The sequence below is a fragment of the Salvelinus fontinalis genome, chromosome 6, assembly GCF_029448725.1.
Source record: "Salvelinus fontinalis isolate EN_2023a chromosome 6, ASM2944872v1, whole genome shotgun sequence".
In the NCBI taxonomy this organism is placed as follows: domain Eukaryota; kingdom Metazoa; phylum Chordata; class Actinopteri; order Salmoniformes; family Salmonidae; genus Salvelinus; species Salvelinus fontinalis.
Genome location: NC_074670.1, coordinates 54,301,820 through 54,318,253, shown reverse-complemented (window position 1 = coordinate 54,318,253; position 16,434 = coordinate 54,301,820). Strand labels below are relative to the sequence as shown.

General features: G+C 43.5%; 1 protein-coding gene across 3 annotated transcripts in view; it reads right to left on the bottom strand.

The window, feature by feature from the left end:
* Positions 1-1,035: 1,035 nt before the first annotated feature.
* LOC129858143 (protein transport protein Sec24B-like) overlaps positions 1,036-16,434 on the bottom strand; it is a 30,952-nt gene continuing 15,553 nt past the window's right edge. For all 3 annotated transcript variants that reach the window (XM_055927142.1, XM_055927145.1, XM_055927144.1), the window contains 13 exons: positions 12,704-12,822; positions 12,347-12,402; positions 11,957-12,163; positions 10,287-10,410; positions 9,992-10,150; positions 9,591-9,764; positions 9,244-9,354; positions 8,990-9,165; positions 6,262-6,399; positions 3,333-3,437; positions 2,963-3,055; positions 2,426-2,529; positions 1,036-1,952 (listed from right to left, as the gene is read on the bottom strand). In XM_055927142.1, coding sequence (XP_055783117.1) covers positions 1,838-1,952; positions 2,426-2,529; positions 2,963-3,055; positions 3,333-3,437; positions 6,262-6,399; positions 8,990-9,165; positions 9,244-9,354; positions 9,591-9,764; positions 9,992-10,150; positions 10,287-10,410; positions 11,957-12,163; positions 12,347-12,402; positions 12,704-12,822 — 1,681 coding nt within the window. In that variant the 3' untranslated portion in view covers positions 1,036-1,837. The remainder of the gene's footprint in view (positions 1,953-2,425; positions 2,530-2,962; positions 3,056-3,332; positions 3,438-6,261; positions 6,400-8,989; positions 9,166-9,243; positions 9,355-9,590; positions 9,765-9,991; positions 10,151-10,286; positions 10,411-11,956; positions 12,164-12,346; positions 12,403-12,703; positions 12,823-16,434) is intronic.

Here is a 16,434-nt window from a genome sequence, read left to right as displayed (position 1 = left end):
CAGACATTAAAAGCATGATTGGATGGAATATTTGAGGTACAAAGTAATTTCCCTTGTAAATAACAAGTTCACCATGTGGGAACCACAGATGTTTGCAAATGGAGCAGGGAGTCAGGACAGTTAATTTATTATCCATATATCTACAGAGTATTTTTAAATGAGTGCATCTGAGGTATGCCCCCTTTTCAAGTTAGTCAACCTAATCTTAGAAAATGTGTTTACTAGAGGAGATATGGTGAGTAAAATGGCAGAATGTCTTCCAAACCATTGGTCTAATTTCAGAGAACAGAAAGTGATGGATGTTAGTTTCCTTTTCAGGGATGAAGCTAAATGACTCCTCGAGATTTATGCTATTGACATTGAGACATGTTAACAAGTTCCCAGCTATACTAAGTGCTTTTTTAAGTATACAATGCAGATAGATACCAATGATTATAATCATTAGCGAAGTGGTTCATTGAGTCTGTAAAAGGTCTTGTATTCCTATCCTTTTCCTTTAGGAAACAGTCATTCCATTTCCTTTATAAAACATAACTTCGATATGCCTTTCAGTTCTCTGTGATAGGCATCTTAAAGAAATCAGTAGAAAACGTAGATGTGTTTAGCCAAGATGAAAAGAAATGCAAAGTTCCTGCCAATCACTTGACCATAGTCATGTCCCCTCAACCACAGCAAAACCGTTTTGGTCACATGATACAACTATTAATATTCTCCACACACACCATGAATTAAATATATTTTAGCAGATGCACATCCTTTAGTCCAACGTTTCCCCAAACTCGGTCCCGGGGACCCCAATTGGTGCACGTTTTGGTTTTTGCCCTAAAACTACAGCGGATTCAATTGATCAAAGCTTGATGTTTAGTTGATTATTTGAATCAGCTGTGTAGTGCTAGGGAAAAAAACTAAACATGCACCCCTTTGGGTCCCGAGGACTAAGTTTCAGAAATCCTGTAGTGCAATACCAGAACAGACATCTGCAAAATATGGAAATGGCCTACTGTTATAAGAGGGAAAAATAATCATCAAGCCAAATACTGTTTCATTTTATTTAATAAGCTCGTCATAAATTATCGCACATAAAATATTATTTTCACTAGTTACAAAGTGGACAGCAACTTCTGGTAGCGGCTCGAAAAACAAGAGGGGGGAAATGTTCAGGGGTTTCAGTTTAATCTAGACAACACAGGGTTTGAACAGCAGGGGGAGGGGCCAGGGTCTTCAAACACTTGACTAGCATCCTGTTAAGCAGAGGGGAGCCAATCACCCGACTAGCAGCAGCAAACACAATGGTGAAAGATGCAGCTCCAAACCACACAGTGAAAACAAGGAGAGGGGATGCTGTACTCGTATGTCAATGTGTTTGAAAAGAAGAGAAAATGGAACAGGGATGGGGAGCATGTATGATAAACTATGATACCACAACATGCGGGGGCGTGTCGGAGAAGAGTCAACTTAATCAGATGAAGTAGCAGCCTCTCCTTGCTTTCTCTTGGGGAGAGATGCTACGTGGAGCTACGAAAGTGGCTGAGAGACAATAGGGGGAAGGGTTCAAGCCATCGAGCTGGTTGAAGCAGCAGCCTGTTCAGAGCGCACAACTTGCTCCGTGAGTCCAAAACGCCAATTCCTTCACTTCAACTCCGGAAGTCATCTTCACTTTGGTCCTTCCACCAGCCTCCCACAGTCATAGGCCGCGGTTGACCAGAGAGCTAGGGGTTCGGTGGGGTTGGGGTGGTAGCGTTGTCCATCGGTGGTCCTACTACCTCACTACAGTCAGTCTGAGGGAGCTTTCGGTTTGTCATGTGCCACGTTCAAGGGGCCTTCTGCTCAATGTGTTCTACTTGGACATCTGCTGCTGGATGTGGAGCAGGAACTCGTAGTAGGAGAGGGCCGACTCCGACCGGTCCTCTACCAAGTGCTGGAAAAAGCTGGTCTTCGCTGTAGCATCGTCCCTATAGGGAGAAGTAATGAAATGGATGAGCATGTGAAATAGGAATGAGGGCATAGTCTGAATAAATGTACAGTCTATTGCAATTCCTAAAAGAGTCTTTGAATTTGTAAGACTTTCTTTCGGGAATAAAACAATTCTTAAAAACGGCCTCTTCGCGTTCATAAGACTTCCTTTTGGTGTGAAGAATTGTCCTGTGGTCCTTAGACATTGGTAGGAAACAGATCCCCACAGCAGCCTGTCATAGTGCAACAACGCACCGGCATGACGTTAGAATGAACTAAAACAACGCTCACTATAGGGGGCCTCCGTCCTAGCCGTCCATCAATGACCCTCGCAGTGGCTGCATGTTCACATTGAACACACAGTACCTTTTTTACCACATGAAAAAACTGATGGTTTGCTACATGACATGGACCAAGGCACTTCACTTGCAACGCACACACCAATTAATCAGACCAGGGGCACTTGACTTACTTCACGACGTGAAGAGTTGAGCTGAAGGTTCTCGAGTCCTGTAGCCAGACGAGAAGTGCACGCAGTCGTTCAGACAGAGGGGTTTCCAACTCAGGAATTTGGGTCTGGTATTCATAAAAGAGATGCGGAGAAAAAATGTTTTTTACTACTGCTGCACCCTCAAGAAAGACTGTGTGCGTACAGACTCCAGAGACCTAGTGGTTTCAATGCCAGATCTTCACGTCTCGTGTGTGTGTGTGTGTGTGTGGGGGGGTTTAGTGAAATAGGTACGTGTGGTCTGGAATGTGAAGTTCGTACGTGGTTGGTTGTTGCAACACCTCCGTTGTGTGGTATGACACATTATTTGATGTAGCAACGGCCATTCGTCAAAAAGTAGAACCAAACAAGCAAATGATTGAATAGTTAATGACTCCCTAGCTGAACTAACGGAGTACAGTACTCACTCGCTGTGAAGCACCAGCTGGAGATAAAACACTGAGTTATACACAGCGGTAGATATGTCACATTGTGTCTAATGAATCTCTGTGCCTCACTAACCATGTTAGGGGGTATAGAAGCGTGGTTTGGGCATCCCAACACGTCCCGAATGAACACATCATTACAGCATTTCCCAATCCACAAGTAAAAGACCTGGAGAAGAGAACAAAGGCAGCCAATGTAGTTCACATTAAAACAGTAACAAGGATCTTTCCCCCAGTCCCTTCTCTGACGTAATCACTGATCTATACATGATTGGATATGTGAAAGTGGAGTTACTACCAGTACTGCCTTCACCTATCCAACCTCATCAGATCTGTTATTATCATGGAAGAACGGATGGAGGAGTGCATGGCTAAAGTCTTTAAACAGAGACAGGTACGCTTTACAGGGACTTAGGTCATATGATTGAGAGCACAGCAGGACTTACGCTGCCACAGTCCATGAGGAACGCTCCTTCTCTGGTCAGCTTCTCAGCCGTGAGGTGCAGCAGATGGGGCTGGGGTACTATGCAGTCGTTCAGGTGGAGAGCCCCCTGTGGACAGAAAGGGTCATGCAGTATCAGTAATTAGTATACTCGTCACCATCCCAGGTAAACAAAACCAATGTTTCCAGCTGTGAACCAGTCTAAGGCTGCAAATACATAACAAAATCAGTATCAGTCCACCATTATAGAATCACTGTATCTAAGAACTGAACCAAGAACCGTTTTCACTCATTTGCTATATGCAGGATGGGAAATGAACACCTGCCACCCGCGGGTCGATTTTGGCATTGGCAGTTAAGAATGACCTTTTCACCAGCCACGTTGGCCACAGAACATTTGAGAAAAGTATTTTTTCAATCCAAAGCCCAAATGTAGAAGTTGGTCGAATCGACCTGAAAGGCAACTGAAGTGTGACTTTGTGCTTGTGCTTCTTGGCTAGTTACATAGTTTTGTTCAGATGCTAGATTGTTTTTCAATATTAGTTTGAGTTTGCTGCAACTGTCTGCTGCTAGCGGAGCAGAGATTCTCCTCTGACAGACATGGAGTGTCCCCTTACCATGTTAACGGCCCGCCCTTAGAGGTAACTGGAAAAAAAGTGCATCTAATGACTCAAATATTTGCAGGTATATAGTGCTTGTTTGAGCATGAAGCTCTACCCAAAAACTTTAATTAATGAACTTAAGTGTTTTAATGATAAGAAATTACTATCAAAAAGGGGACCATCGCCCTCTCCCAGAAGTTTGGTTGCTCGTAAAACCTGTAAATTTAGATAAGCAAAAGTGTGATTGGTCCGCACCTGAAAAGATGTAAGGCTTACATCAAATGTTTTCTTCATTATTTTCACTGCAGCAGGTATAGTGTACACAGATGTTTCGGCTTGGCAGCCTTCAGTGTGTAGGTCAACTTGTGCTCAGTGTGCTCCTAAATTTCAACTTATGTGCTCCTTGTAAAAAATGTCAGCGTAGAGGCCTATACTCGAATAATAAATTAGCCGTATCAAAGCATTTTGTGGCAGGTAGGCACTTTGTTGATTCTTGATGTTCAGTTGTAGAACTGTTCATACAATTGTATCTAAATTGTTACACCACATTACAACATCCCTACCACATTACTTCTAACTAGTAATACATTTCTTGTTTTAGAAAAATATTACAAAGCATGCACATCCATTATTTGTGATTTTTGGTGTAATAATGGTGAAAAATACACTTCCGGTCAAAAGTTTTAGAACACCTACTCATTCAAGGGTTTTTCTTTAGTTTTACTATATTGTAGAATTACAGTGAAGACATCAAAACTATGACATAACACATATGGAATCATGTAGTAACCAAAAGAGTGTTTAACAAATCTGTTAAACAAAACAGATTCAAATAGCAACCCTTTGCCTTGACAGCTTTGCACCCTCTTGGCATTCTCTCAACCAGCTTCACCTGGAAGGCTTTTCCAACAGTCTTGAAGGAGTTCCTACATATGCTGAGCACTTGTTGGCGGTTTTTCCTTCACTCTGCGGTCCGACTCATCCCAAACCATCTCAATTTGGTTGAGGTCCGGGGATTGTGGAGGCCAGGTCATCTGATGCAGCACTCCATCACTCTCCTTCTTGGTAAAATAGCCCTTACACAGCCTGGAGGTGTGTTAGGTCATTGTCCTGTTGAAAAACAAATGATAGTCCCACTAAGCCAAAATCAGATGGGATGGAGTCTCGCTGCAGAATGCTGTGGTAGCCATGCTGGTTAAGTGTGCCTTGAATTCTAAATAAAATCACAGACAGTGTCACCAGCAAAGCACCCCCACACCATAACACCACCTCCTCCATGCTTTACGGTGGGAACCACACATGCGGAGATCATCCGTTCACCCACACCGCATCTCACAAAGACACAGCGGTTGGGATACATTTCCACAGGTCTAATGTCCATTGCTTGTGATTCTTGGCCCAAGCAAGTCTCTTCTTCTTATTGGTGTCCTTTAGTAGTGGTTTCTTTGCAGCAATTCGACCATGAAGGCCTGATTCATGCAGTCTTGAGATGTGTCTGTTACTTCAACTCTGAAGCATTTATTTGGGCTGCAATTTCTGAGGCTGGTAACTAATGATCTTAGCCTCTGCAGCAGAGGTAACTCTGGGTTTTCCTTTCCTGTGGCGGTCCTCATGACAGCCAGTTGCATCATAGCACTTGATGGTTTTTGCGACTGCACATGAAGAAACTTTCAAAGTTCTTGAAATGTTCCGTATTGATGGACCTTCATGTCTTAAAGTAATGATGGACTGTTGTTTCTTTTTGCTTATTTTAGCTGTTCTTGCTATAATATGGACTTGGTCTTTTACCAAATAGGGCTATCTTCTGTATACAGCCCCTACCTTGTCACAACACAACTGATTGGCTGAAACGCATTAGGAAGTTAAGAAATTCCACAAATGAACTTTTAACAAGGCACACCTGTTAATTTAAATGCATTTCATGAAGCTGGTTGAGAGAATGCCAAGAGTGTGCAGCTGTTATCAAGGCAAAGGGTGGCTACTTTGAAGAATCTCAAACATAAAATATATTTTAATTTGGTTAAAATTAAAACCACTTTTTTGGTTACTACATGATTCCATGTGTTATTTCATGGTTTTGATGTCTTCACTATTATTCTACAATGTAGAAAATAGTAAAAACAAAGAAAAACCCTTGAATGAGTAAGTGTTCTAAAACTTTTAACCGGTAGTGTATTTTAGCAGGTAAAAAGGTTTTACCCCATCTACCTGCCAAAGTTGCTGGTGGACCAAAAAGTTATTTTCCACCTGTGTACATCATAACACTAGAGGTCAGTGGAGAGCTGATTTTGGATCAGTTGTTAAAAGCAGAGTGTCGGTTTGATCTCTCACCTGGTTTGACATGGTGTCCAGGCGGTAGAGGTCGGGGTGGACCGCGCGCATGATCTGCTGCAGCGGCTGGCTCTTGAACTCACACATGGCGAAGACACGCTCGTCTAGCTTGGTGCTGGTCCCCAAGCGCAGTGCTTTCTGTTTGGTGGAGAGGAAGAGGAAATGGGAGAAGAGACTCATGAGAAGGGGTGGCATTGACAGCTTGCTTCTAACTTAACTAGTGACTGAGATAAACAGTACATACAAAAGTTCCTCTGGACAAAAGGGCTAGGTATGTGTAAAGGCCGGCTCAACCCAGAATCGTCCCAAAGCGCAATTTCATCTGTCCAAAACTGAAGCATCCCAAACGAAAATAGGTTAAATTGTAAAAAATAAAAATTATACAAAATAAAGTAATATTCCAACATGGCTCTACTCTAGGACATAGGTCATTCACAGTGATTTGAAAGGCTAATATGTGGACTACTGAAATAGATCAACTCAGCCACAAATTCGCATTAAAATACTTGCCTCTAAAAAAAAGCAAACATTTGAATAATATTCAAATCTATTTTGCATGCATTTACATAATAAAGTCAACTGGACTTTTTTCCCAGAAGAAATGTGACAGCCTTATCCTAAAATTGATTAAATAGTTTTTCCCCCCTCATCAATTTAAACACAATAACGAGAAAGCAAAAAACAGGTTTAGAATTTTTTGCAAATGTTTTACAAATAAAAAAATGGAAATATTACATCATAATAAGTATTCAGACCCTTTACTCAATACTTTCTTGAAGCCCCTTTGGCAGCGATTACAGCCTCAAGTCTTCTTGGGTGTGATGCAACAAGATTGGCACACCTGTATTTGGGCGTTTTACCTATTCTTCTCTGCAGATCCTCTGAAGCTGTCAGGTTGGATGGGGAGCATCGCTGCACAGCTATTTTCATGTCTCTCCAGAGGATGTTCGATAGGGTTCAAGTCCAGGCTCTGGACGGGCCACTCAAGGACATTCAGAGACTTGTCCCGAAGCCACTCCTGCGTTGTCTTGGCTGTGTGCCTAGGATCATTGTCCTGTTGGAAGGTGAACCTTCGCCCCAGTGAGGTCCTGAGCGCTCTGGAGCAGGTATTCATAAAAATCTCTCTGTACTTAGCTCCGTTCATCTTTCCCTCGATCCTAACTAGTCCTCCAGTCCCTGCTGTTGAAAAACATCTCCACAGCATGCTGCTGCCAGCACCATGCTTCACCGTAGGGATGGTGCCAGGTTTCCTCCAGAAGTGATGCTTGGCATTCAGGCCTAAGAGTTCAATCCTGGTTTCATCAGACCAGAGAATCTTGTTTCTCATGATCTGAGAGTCTTTAGGTGCCTTTTGGCAGACTCCAAGAAGGCTGTCATGTGCCTTCTACTGAGAAGTGGCTTCAGTCTGCCCACTCTACCGTAAAGGCCAGATTGGGGGAGTGCAGCAAAGATGGTTGTCTTTTTGGAAGGTTTTCCCATCTCCAGAGGAATCGGATTGTTGGTCACCTCCCTGACTAAGACCCTTCTCCCCCGATCGCTGAGTTTGGCCAGCTCTAGGATAAGTCTTGGTTGTTCCAAACTTCTTTCATTTAAGAATGATGGAGGCCTCTGTGTTCTTGGGAACCTTCAATGCAGCAGAAATGTTTTGGTACCCTTCCCCAGATCTGTGCCTCGACACCATTTTGTCTCAGAGCTCTACGGACAATTCCTTCGACCTCATGGCTTGGTTTGCATTGACATGCACTGTCAACTGTGGGACCTTATATAGACAGGTGTGCGCCTTTCCAAATCATGTCCAATCAATTGAATTTAGCACAGGCTGACTCTAATCAAGTTGTAGAAACATCAAGGATAATCAAAGGAAACAGGATGCACCTGAGCTCAATTTTGAGTCTCATAGCAAAGGGTCTGAATACTTATGTACATAAGGTATCTGTTTATTTTTTTAAATAAATTTGCCAAAATTTCTCCAAACCTGTTTTTTGCTTTGTCAATATGGGATATTGTGTGTAGACTGATAAGGGGATAAACAATTCTAAAATTGATTATTTATAAGTCTGACGTAACACAATGTGGAAAAAGGGAAGGGGTCTAAATACTTTCCGAATGCACTGTAAATATAGGCTAAAACGCCGGTCATGTTTGACAAATACAATGTAGGATAATTAACATTAATGGCTCAAGGCTTGACTGTCGACACGGTTCGTTGAGATCAAATGGTCAAAATAGAAAGGCCAGTGCCTGATGCACATCACCCACCTTGCAATCTGAGCAGAGGCAGTCTGCATTTAAAAAAATGTTTTTAACCATAAACTTAATTGTTTAAGAAGTAATAACTTTTTATAACTTATTTATTGAATAAATTATTTTAGGGTGTGACCAATATTATTTATTGAATAACTGTCAGTTGGTGGCACCAAAGTCAGTGGCACCAGGGGAGCCCTGTTATGTGAATAAACAAGTTTACCAACATGTTAAGCTAAACGTTCAGATCTGTTGCATCAGCCTCATTGGTTAAATAATTTTGGGGGGTTTGTATGAATTTTGGCTCTATCGTCCAGACTATTTTTTATCGTCCCCGGGATGACCTTAGATGTATGTGTGTGTGTGTGTGTGTGTGTGTGTGTGTGTGTGTGTGTGTTGGGGCATATGTACACAAACCCGAGATGTGTTTATGTGTAAAGTCCTGTCTGCAGAATGTGTTTGTGTGTGTAATGCACAGACTGACCTGTTTGAGTAGTGCCAGCACGTAGAGGGGGAAGAGACACAGGGCTGCAGGGGCGATGAGACCAGACTGCTGGATATTAGATACAGTGTTCTTGTATGCACTCAGAGAGTCCACCACCGCATTCACCAGGGCATCCCTGGCATCCGACAGGCTTGACGAGATCGACCGGTCAATGGCTGTTCATAGAAATTGAAAAATCAGGTCCCATGAACAAATACAGCGTGTGTGTGTGTGAGAGATATACACATACTCACCCATGTTGGCTAGGAGGCAGGTGATGGCCTGAACGTCAGCCCCGGCATATACATCACTAAGCTGGCTCACCACTGGCAGACACAGAGTATGGACCCTGATGCGCCTCTTCCCTAAGAGGACGTAGAGAGGGTCACAGAAAGAATTAGAGAAGGGCGTAGACTCATTAGTCTTTGTTAGATGATACTAAAATAACTGTCTAGAAACAAATAATTAATTTGGGTAAAAGTAAAAAAGTGGAATGACTTCTCTACGAGCATTTAAAATATTTGACAAAGATGATTTCCACAATGAATTTAAATGTAAGAAGGTTGAAGAGATGAAACTGTGTGTGCGCGAATGCGTGTACCTTTGCTGGAGGTGTACAGCAGCGCAGACTGGAAGCAGGCCAGTGCGGTGTCGGCCAGGCTCTCCTCTATAGACATCTGCACGGCGAAGCCCGAGTCTGGGTTGATGTTGGCCAGGGACAGCAGGTCCGTCGAGCGCACAAAGAAGTTCCCGTGGAACGTGTGGATGGACAAGCCTGTCAACCAAGGAGAGAGGAGACCGACATACTTAGTAATGATAACCACTAAATAGATATGGAAATGGTCAATACATGTATACTGTTCATTTTGGCGAGTGACAACAGTAACTTTCAGAAATAAAATAAAACCGCTAAAAGACAATACACACAAAAAATTATAATCTAGAAGTAGTTTACTGTTGCAAAATCGTAACTACATACTTGTCTAGATCTTTGAGACCTACCTTTGGTGCAGCGTATCCTCATAACCGCCTCGAAGCCGATCTTCCTGGTGAGGTAGCGCTCCAGATCCTTCTGGAACTTGTCCAGCTGGGCCGGGTTGTGAACGTGGTGCAACGAGGGGTAGTAGAAGATACTGCCCGCTGAGAACTTAGACATACAGGCTGGACCGAGGAGAGGGACAGAGGATGCTGTGGTCAGCCTGATGTTGAATGTTTACCCTAAGGACGGCTATATTCTATTTTATCATGAGATTTTGTCTGGGTTTTTTCAGCTAAAGAATGGGCGGTCACGTCTTACCTAGTGAGGCCAGGTCAGAGTACTGGGAGCTGAGGAGGAACAGGTCCACTCCTATCTGTTGGCCAGAACAGTCCAGGGCCAGCTTCTTGTAGAAGTCTGTGGCTGGGCCCAGGTGTTGGACCCCCTGTCACAACATAACATGCACAATAGACTTCTTAGAGAACTGGAACCTTACATCACAGAACCATACTCAGGCATTTGGCTGTAACAGCAGAAGGCGCACCCCCCTATCCACATCGACGGGACAGCAGTGGAAAAGGTAGAAAGCTTCAAGTTCCTCAGCATACACATCACGGACAAACTGAAATGGTCCACCCACACAGACAGCGTGGTGAAGGCGCAACAGCGCCTCCTCAACCTCAGGAGGCTGAAGAAATTTGGCTTGTCACCTAAAACCCTCAATTTTACAGATGCACAATTGAGAGCATCCTGTCGGGCTGTATCACCGCCTGGTACGGCAACTGCACCTCCCTCAACCGTAAGTCTCTCGAGAGGCATCACCGCGGGCAACCTACCTGCCCTCCAGGGCCCAAGCAAGTCTCTTCCTCTTATTGGTGTCCTTTAGTAGTGGCTTCTTTGCAGCATTTCGACCATGAAGGCCTGATTGACGCAGTCTCCTCTGAAGAGTTGATGTTGAGATGTGTCTTGAACTCAGTGAAGCATTTATTTGGGCTGCAATCTGAGGCTGGTAACTCTAATGATCTTATCCTCTACAGGAGAGGTAACTCTGGGTCTTCCTTACCTGTGGCGATCCTCATGACAGCCAGTTTCTTTATAGCGCAAGATTTTCGGGATTGACTGACCTTCATGTCTTAAAGTAATGCTGGACTGTTGTTTCTCTTTGCTTATTTGAGCGTCCTTGACATAATTTGGACCTGGTCTTTTACCAAATAGGGCTAAGAGAAACGACAGTCCATCATTACTTTAAGACATGAAGGTCAGTCAATCCGGAAAGTGTCAAAAAAGTTTAAGTGCATTCGCAAAAACCGTCAAGCGCTATGAGGAAACTGGCTCACATGAGGACCACCACAGGAAAGGAAAACCCACCGCCAGTGATTTGTTTAGAATTCAAGGCACACTTAACTAGCATGGCTATCACAGCATTCTGCAGCGATACACCATCCAATCTGGTTTGCGCTTAGTGGAACTGTAATTTGTTTTCAACAGGACAATGACCCAACACACCTACAGGCTGTGTAAGGGATATTTGACCAAGAAGGAGAGTGATGGAGTGCTGCATCAGATGACCCGGCCTCCACAATCACCCGACCTCAACCCAATTGAGATGGTTTGGGATGAGTTGGACAGCAGAGTGATGGAAAAGCAGCAAACAAGTGCTCTGCATATGTGGGAACTCCTTCAAGGCTGTTGGAAAAGCCTTCCAGGTGAAGCTGGTTGAGAGAATGCCAAGCGTGAGCAAACCTGTCATCAAGGCAAAGGGTGGCTACTTTGAAGAATCTCAAATATATTTTGATTTGTTGAACACTTTTTTGGTTACTACATGATTCCATATGTGTTATTTCATAGTTGATTTCTTCACTATTATTCGACAATGTAGAAAATAGTAAAAAATAAAGAAAAACCCTTGCATGAGTAGGTGTCCAAACTTTTGACTGGTACTGTGTTTGTGTGTGTCATGCCTGTGTGTGTGTGTGACTCAGCACTCATACCTTGGTGCTGGACCTCTGGTTGGGGTCCTCCCGGGACTGCAACAGGCCGGCGCCCAGTGTGGGTAGCTGGGTCTGGAACACGGAGACGCGGCCCCCCGTGGGGGACATGAGTTTGTAGGCAGCCTGCAGCGCCGGGCCCAGGGCACTGTGGGTCTCCCTGGTCTGGCTAAACATGCTGTGTAGGGAGGTCAACAGTACCCTCACCAGCTGGGAGAGGGGGGAGAGAAAGAAGAGAGGGAGAGAAAGAGAGCAGTCAAAATCAAGCAACCATACATGGTCAAAAACACACCAAGATTCTCACCCTCACACGCCAGTCAAGAAAACCAGCCTGTGATGACACTGGTAAACACAAATAGTTGCACACATTCTCAGTCAAATAAAAACCTTTACCGCTCTGCTTTCCTTCAGGTTCACCAGGAGACTGTCGTGGGTTGGAATGAAGAGATCTACAAAAACAGAACCAAGATAGGAATCATTTAATGTATCACAGCTCCAATTCAATTTCCTTAGATATTTAACTTGGAGAACACTAAAAAAATTGTTTTATTTCAACCATCAGTAAATAAGTGACAGGTAAGTTTGAGGGAGTGGGGATGCAGTCAGTCTGCAGTCGTCAACACTACACTGTTGCCTTGCCAACAGTTGTTTAGCAAGATAACAACATGTTAGCTAGAGCACAAACCGACTGACATTTCTAGGGAGTGGACCTGAAGATGGATGAGGGAAGCTGAATGAAAGAACACACACCGTCGATGTCGGAGACCACCAACATCTGGGGCTGTGAGAGGCTCTCTTGGAGGTTGTAGAAGTGGATGGTGCTGTTGAAGGTGATGAAGCCAACTCGGGTGCGAGTGTCCCCGGGCATCCTGAAACAGACAGAACCCCCAGAGAGTCACCCTAGCCTCCAGCGTATAACAGTACTGGACAATGGAAATGGCAGAATCTCTCTCGGCTTTGACAATGTCAGCGTGTGTATGTGTACTGGAATTCTGGTGAACTCATTTCCACGTCAAAAAGTGTGATTATGGATTTGGCATTATGGAGTTGACGTGACAGATCTTCCAGACATCGAAACAGTTGTCAGAGCTAGTTTTGTTAGGTTACGACAAAGACCAATTGAATTTCCTGGGAAAAACTGGAATGACAGTCCAGCTCAAGTATTCCATGTCTCTTTTCCTGGCGAGAAAAACTAGATATACAGTTGAAGTTGGAAGATTGGAACATTTAAACTCAGAATTTCACAATTCCTGACATTTAATCCTAGTAAAAATGCCCGTTTTAGGTCAGTTAGGATCAACACTTTATTTTAAGAATGTGAAATGTCAGAATAATAGTAGAGAGAATGATTTATTTCAGCTTTTATTTCTTTCATCACATTCCCAGTGGGTCAGAAGTTTACATACATTCAATTAGTATTTGGTAGCATTGCCTTTAAATGGTTTAACTTAGGTCAAACATTTCGGGTAGCCTTCCACAAGCTTACCACAATAAGTTGGGTGAATTTTGGCCCATTCCTCCTGACAGAGCTTGTGGAACTGTGTCAGGTTTGTAGGCCTCCTTGCTCACATACACTTTTTCAGTTCTGCCCACAAATTTTCTATAGAATTGAGGTCAGGGCTTTGTGATGGCCACTCCAATACCTTGACAAGTTTCCACAACTTTGGAAGTATGCTTGGGGTCATTGTCCATTTGGAAGACCCATTTGCGACCAAACTTCCTGACTGATGTCTTCAGATGTTGCTTCAATATATCCACATAATTTTCCTACCTCATGATGTCATCTATTTTGATGAAGTGCACCAGTCCCTCCTGCAGCAAAGCATCCCCACAACATGATGCTGTCACCTCCGTGCTTCATTGGTTGGGATGGTGTTCTTCGGCTTGGAAGCCTCCGCCTTTTTCCTCCAAACATAACGATGGTCATTATGGCCAAGCAGTTCTATTTTTGTTTCATCAGACCAGAGGATATTACTCCAAAAGTACAATCTTTGTCCCCATGTGCAGTTGCAAACCATAGTCTGACTTTTTTATTGCGGTTTTGGAGCAGTGGCTTCTTCCTTGCTGAGCTGCCTTTCGGGTTATGTTGATATAGGACTCGTTTTACTGTGGATATAGATACTTTTGTACCCGTTCCCTCCAGCATCTTCACAAGGTCCTTTGCTGTTGATCTGGGATTGATTTGCACTTTTCGCACCAAAGTACGTTCATCTCCAGGAGACAGAACGCGTCTCCTTCCTGAGCGGTATGACGGCTTCGTGGTCCCATGCTGTTTATACTTGCGCACTATTGTTTGTACAGATGAATGTGGTACCTTCAGGCGTTTGAAAATTGCTCCCAAAGATGAAAAGTGTGCCCAAAGTAAACTGCTTGCTACTCAGGCCCAGAAGCTAGGATATGCATATAATTTGATTTGGATAGAAAAAAACTCTAAAGTTTCTAAAACTGTTAAAATTATGTCTGTGAGTATAACAGAACTTATTTGGCAGGTGAAACCCCGAGGACAAACCATCCAGGAAAAAAAATGTTGAGGTCACTCTCTTTTCAATGGGTTTTCTATGTGGATCTAGATTTCTAAAGCACTTGTTTGCAGTTCCTATCGCTTCCACTAGATGTCAACAGTCTTTAGAAATTGGTTGATGTTTTTCCTTTGAGAAATGAAGAAGTAGCCATTTCCTATCTGGGTGGATAGCCAAGTGTACTGTTGTGGTTGGGGCGCGACCTGAAAGCTCGCTCCACTTTGTTTTCGTCCGGTATTGAACACAGTTGATTCCGTCTTAAATTTGATCGATTATTTACGTTTAAAAATACCTAAAGTTGGATTAGGAAAGTTGTTTGAAATGTTTGGATCAAGTTTACAGGTAACTTATTAGATACTTTGTAGTCATGTTGCGCGAGTTGGAACCGGTGTATTTTCTGAATCAAACTGCGCCAAATAAATTGACATTTTGGGGATATAACGACAGAATTTATCGAACAAAAGGACTATTTGTGATGTTTACTGGACATATTGGAGTGCCAACAGAAGAAGATCTTCAAAGGTAAGGCATGAATTATATGTTATTTCTGACTTTTGTGTCGCACTTGGCGGGTTGAATTATGATTTTCACGTGTATGTTTGATGGGGTGCTGTCCTCAGAGAATAGCATGGTTTGCTTTCCCCATAAAGCCCTTTTGAAATCTGACACTGTGGCTGGATTAACAAGACGTTCATCTTTAAACCGATGTATAACACTATGATTTATGAATTATTATTTCTGTTTTTGAATTTGGCGCGCTGCTATTTCACTGTGTGTTGTCAAATCAATCCCGGCGCGCAAAGGGATCACTAAGAAGTTAACATTGGCTTTCGCAGATTTTTAGAAAAGGCAGGGCAGGATGGATATAGGTCTATAACAGTTTGGGTCTAGAGTGTCTCCCCATTTGAAGAGGGGGATGGCAGCTTTTCAATCTTTGGGGATCTCAGACGATACGAAAGAGGTTGAACAGGCTAGTAACAGGAGTTGCAACAATTTCGGCGGATCATTTTAGAAAGAGAGGGTCCAGATCGTCTAGCCCAGCTGATTTGTAGGGATCCAGATTTTGCAGCTCTTTCAGAACATCAGTTGTCTGGATTTGGATGAAGGAGAAGCAAGGGGGGGGGCTAGGGCAAGTTGCTGAAGGGGGTGCTGAGATGTTGGCCGGGGTAGGGGTAGCCAGGTGGAAAGCATGGCCAGCCATAGAAAAATGCTTATTGAAATTATCGTAGATTATTGGTGGTGACAGTGTTTCCTATCCTCAGTGCAGTGGGCAGCTGGGAGGTGGTGCTCTTATTCTCCATGGACTTTACAGTGTCCCAAAACTTTTTGGAATTAGTGCTACAGGAAGCAAATTTCTGCTTGAAAAAGCTAGCCTTAGCTTTCCAAACTGACTGTGTACATTTTTTGAATGGGGCATGCTTATTTAAGATGGTGAGTAAAACACTTTTGAAGAGCAACCAGGCATCCTCTACTGACGGGATGAGGTCAATATCCTTCCAGGATACCCGGGCCAGGTTGATTAGAAAGGCCTGCTCCCTGAAGTGTTTAAGGGAGCATTTGACAGTGATGAGGGGTGGTTGTTTCACTGTGGCCCCATTACGCACGCAGGCAATGAGGCAGTGATCTCTGAGATCCTGGTTGAAGACAGCAGAGGTGTATTTAGAGGGCAAATTGGTCATAATGATATCTAAGAGCATGCCCATGGTTACAGATTTAGGGTTGTATCTGTTAGGTTCCTTGATAATTTGTGTGAGATTGAGGGCATCTAGCTTAGATTGTAGGACGGCCGGGGAGTTAAGCATGTCCCAGTTTAGGTCACCTAACAGTACGAACTCTGAAGATAGATGGGGGGCGATCATTTCACATATGGTGTCCAGGGCACAGCTGGGGACTGAAGGGGTCTTTTATATGTATGCATGCTGATTGACTTAACTGCTAAAACAGAATGTACCAGAGAGATTC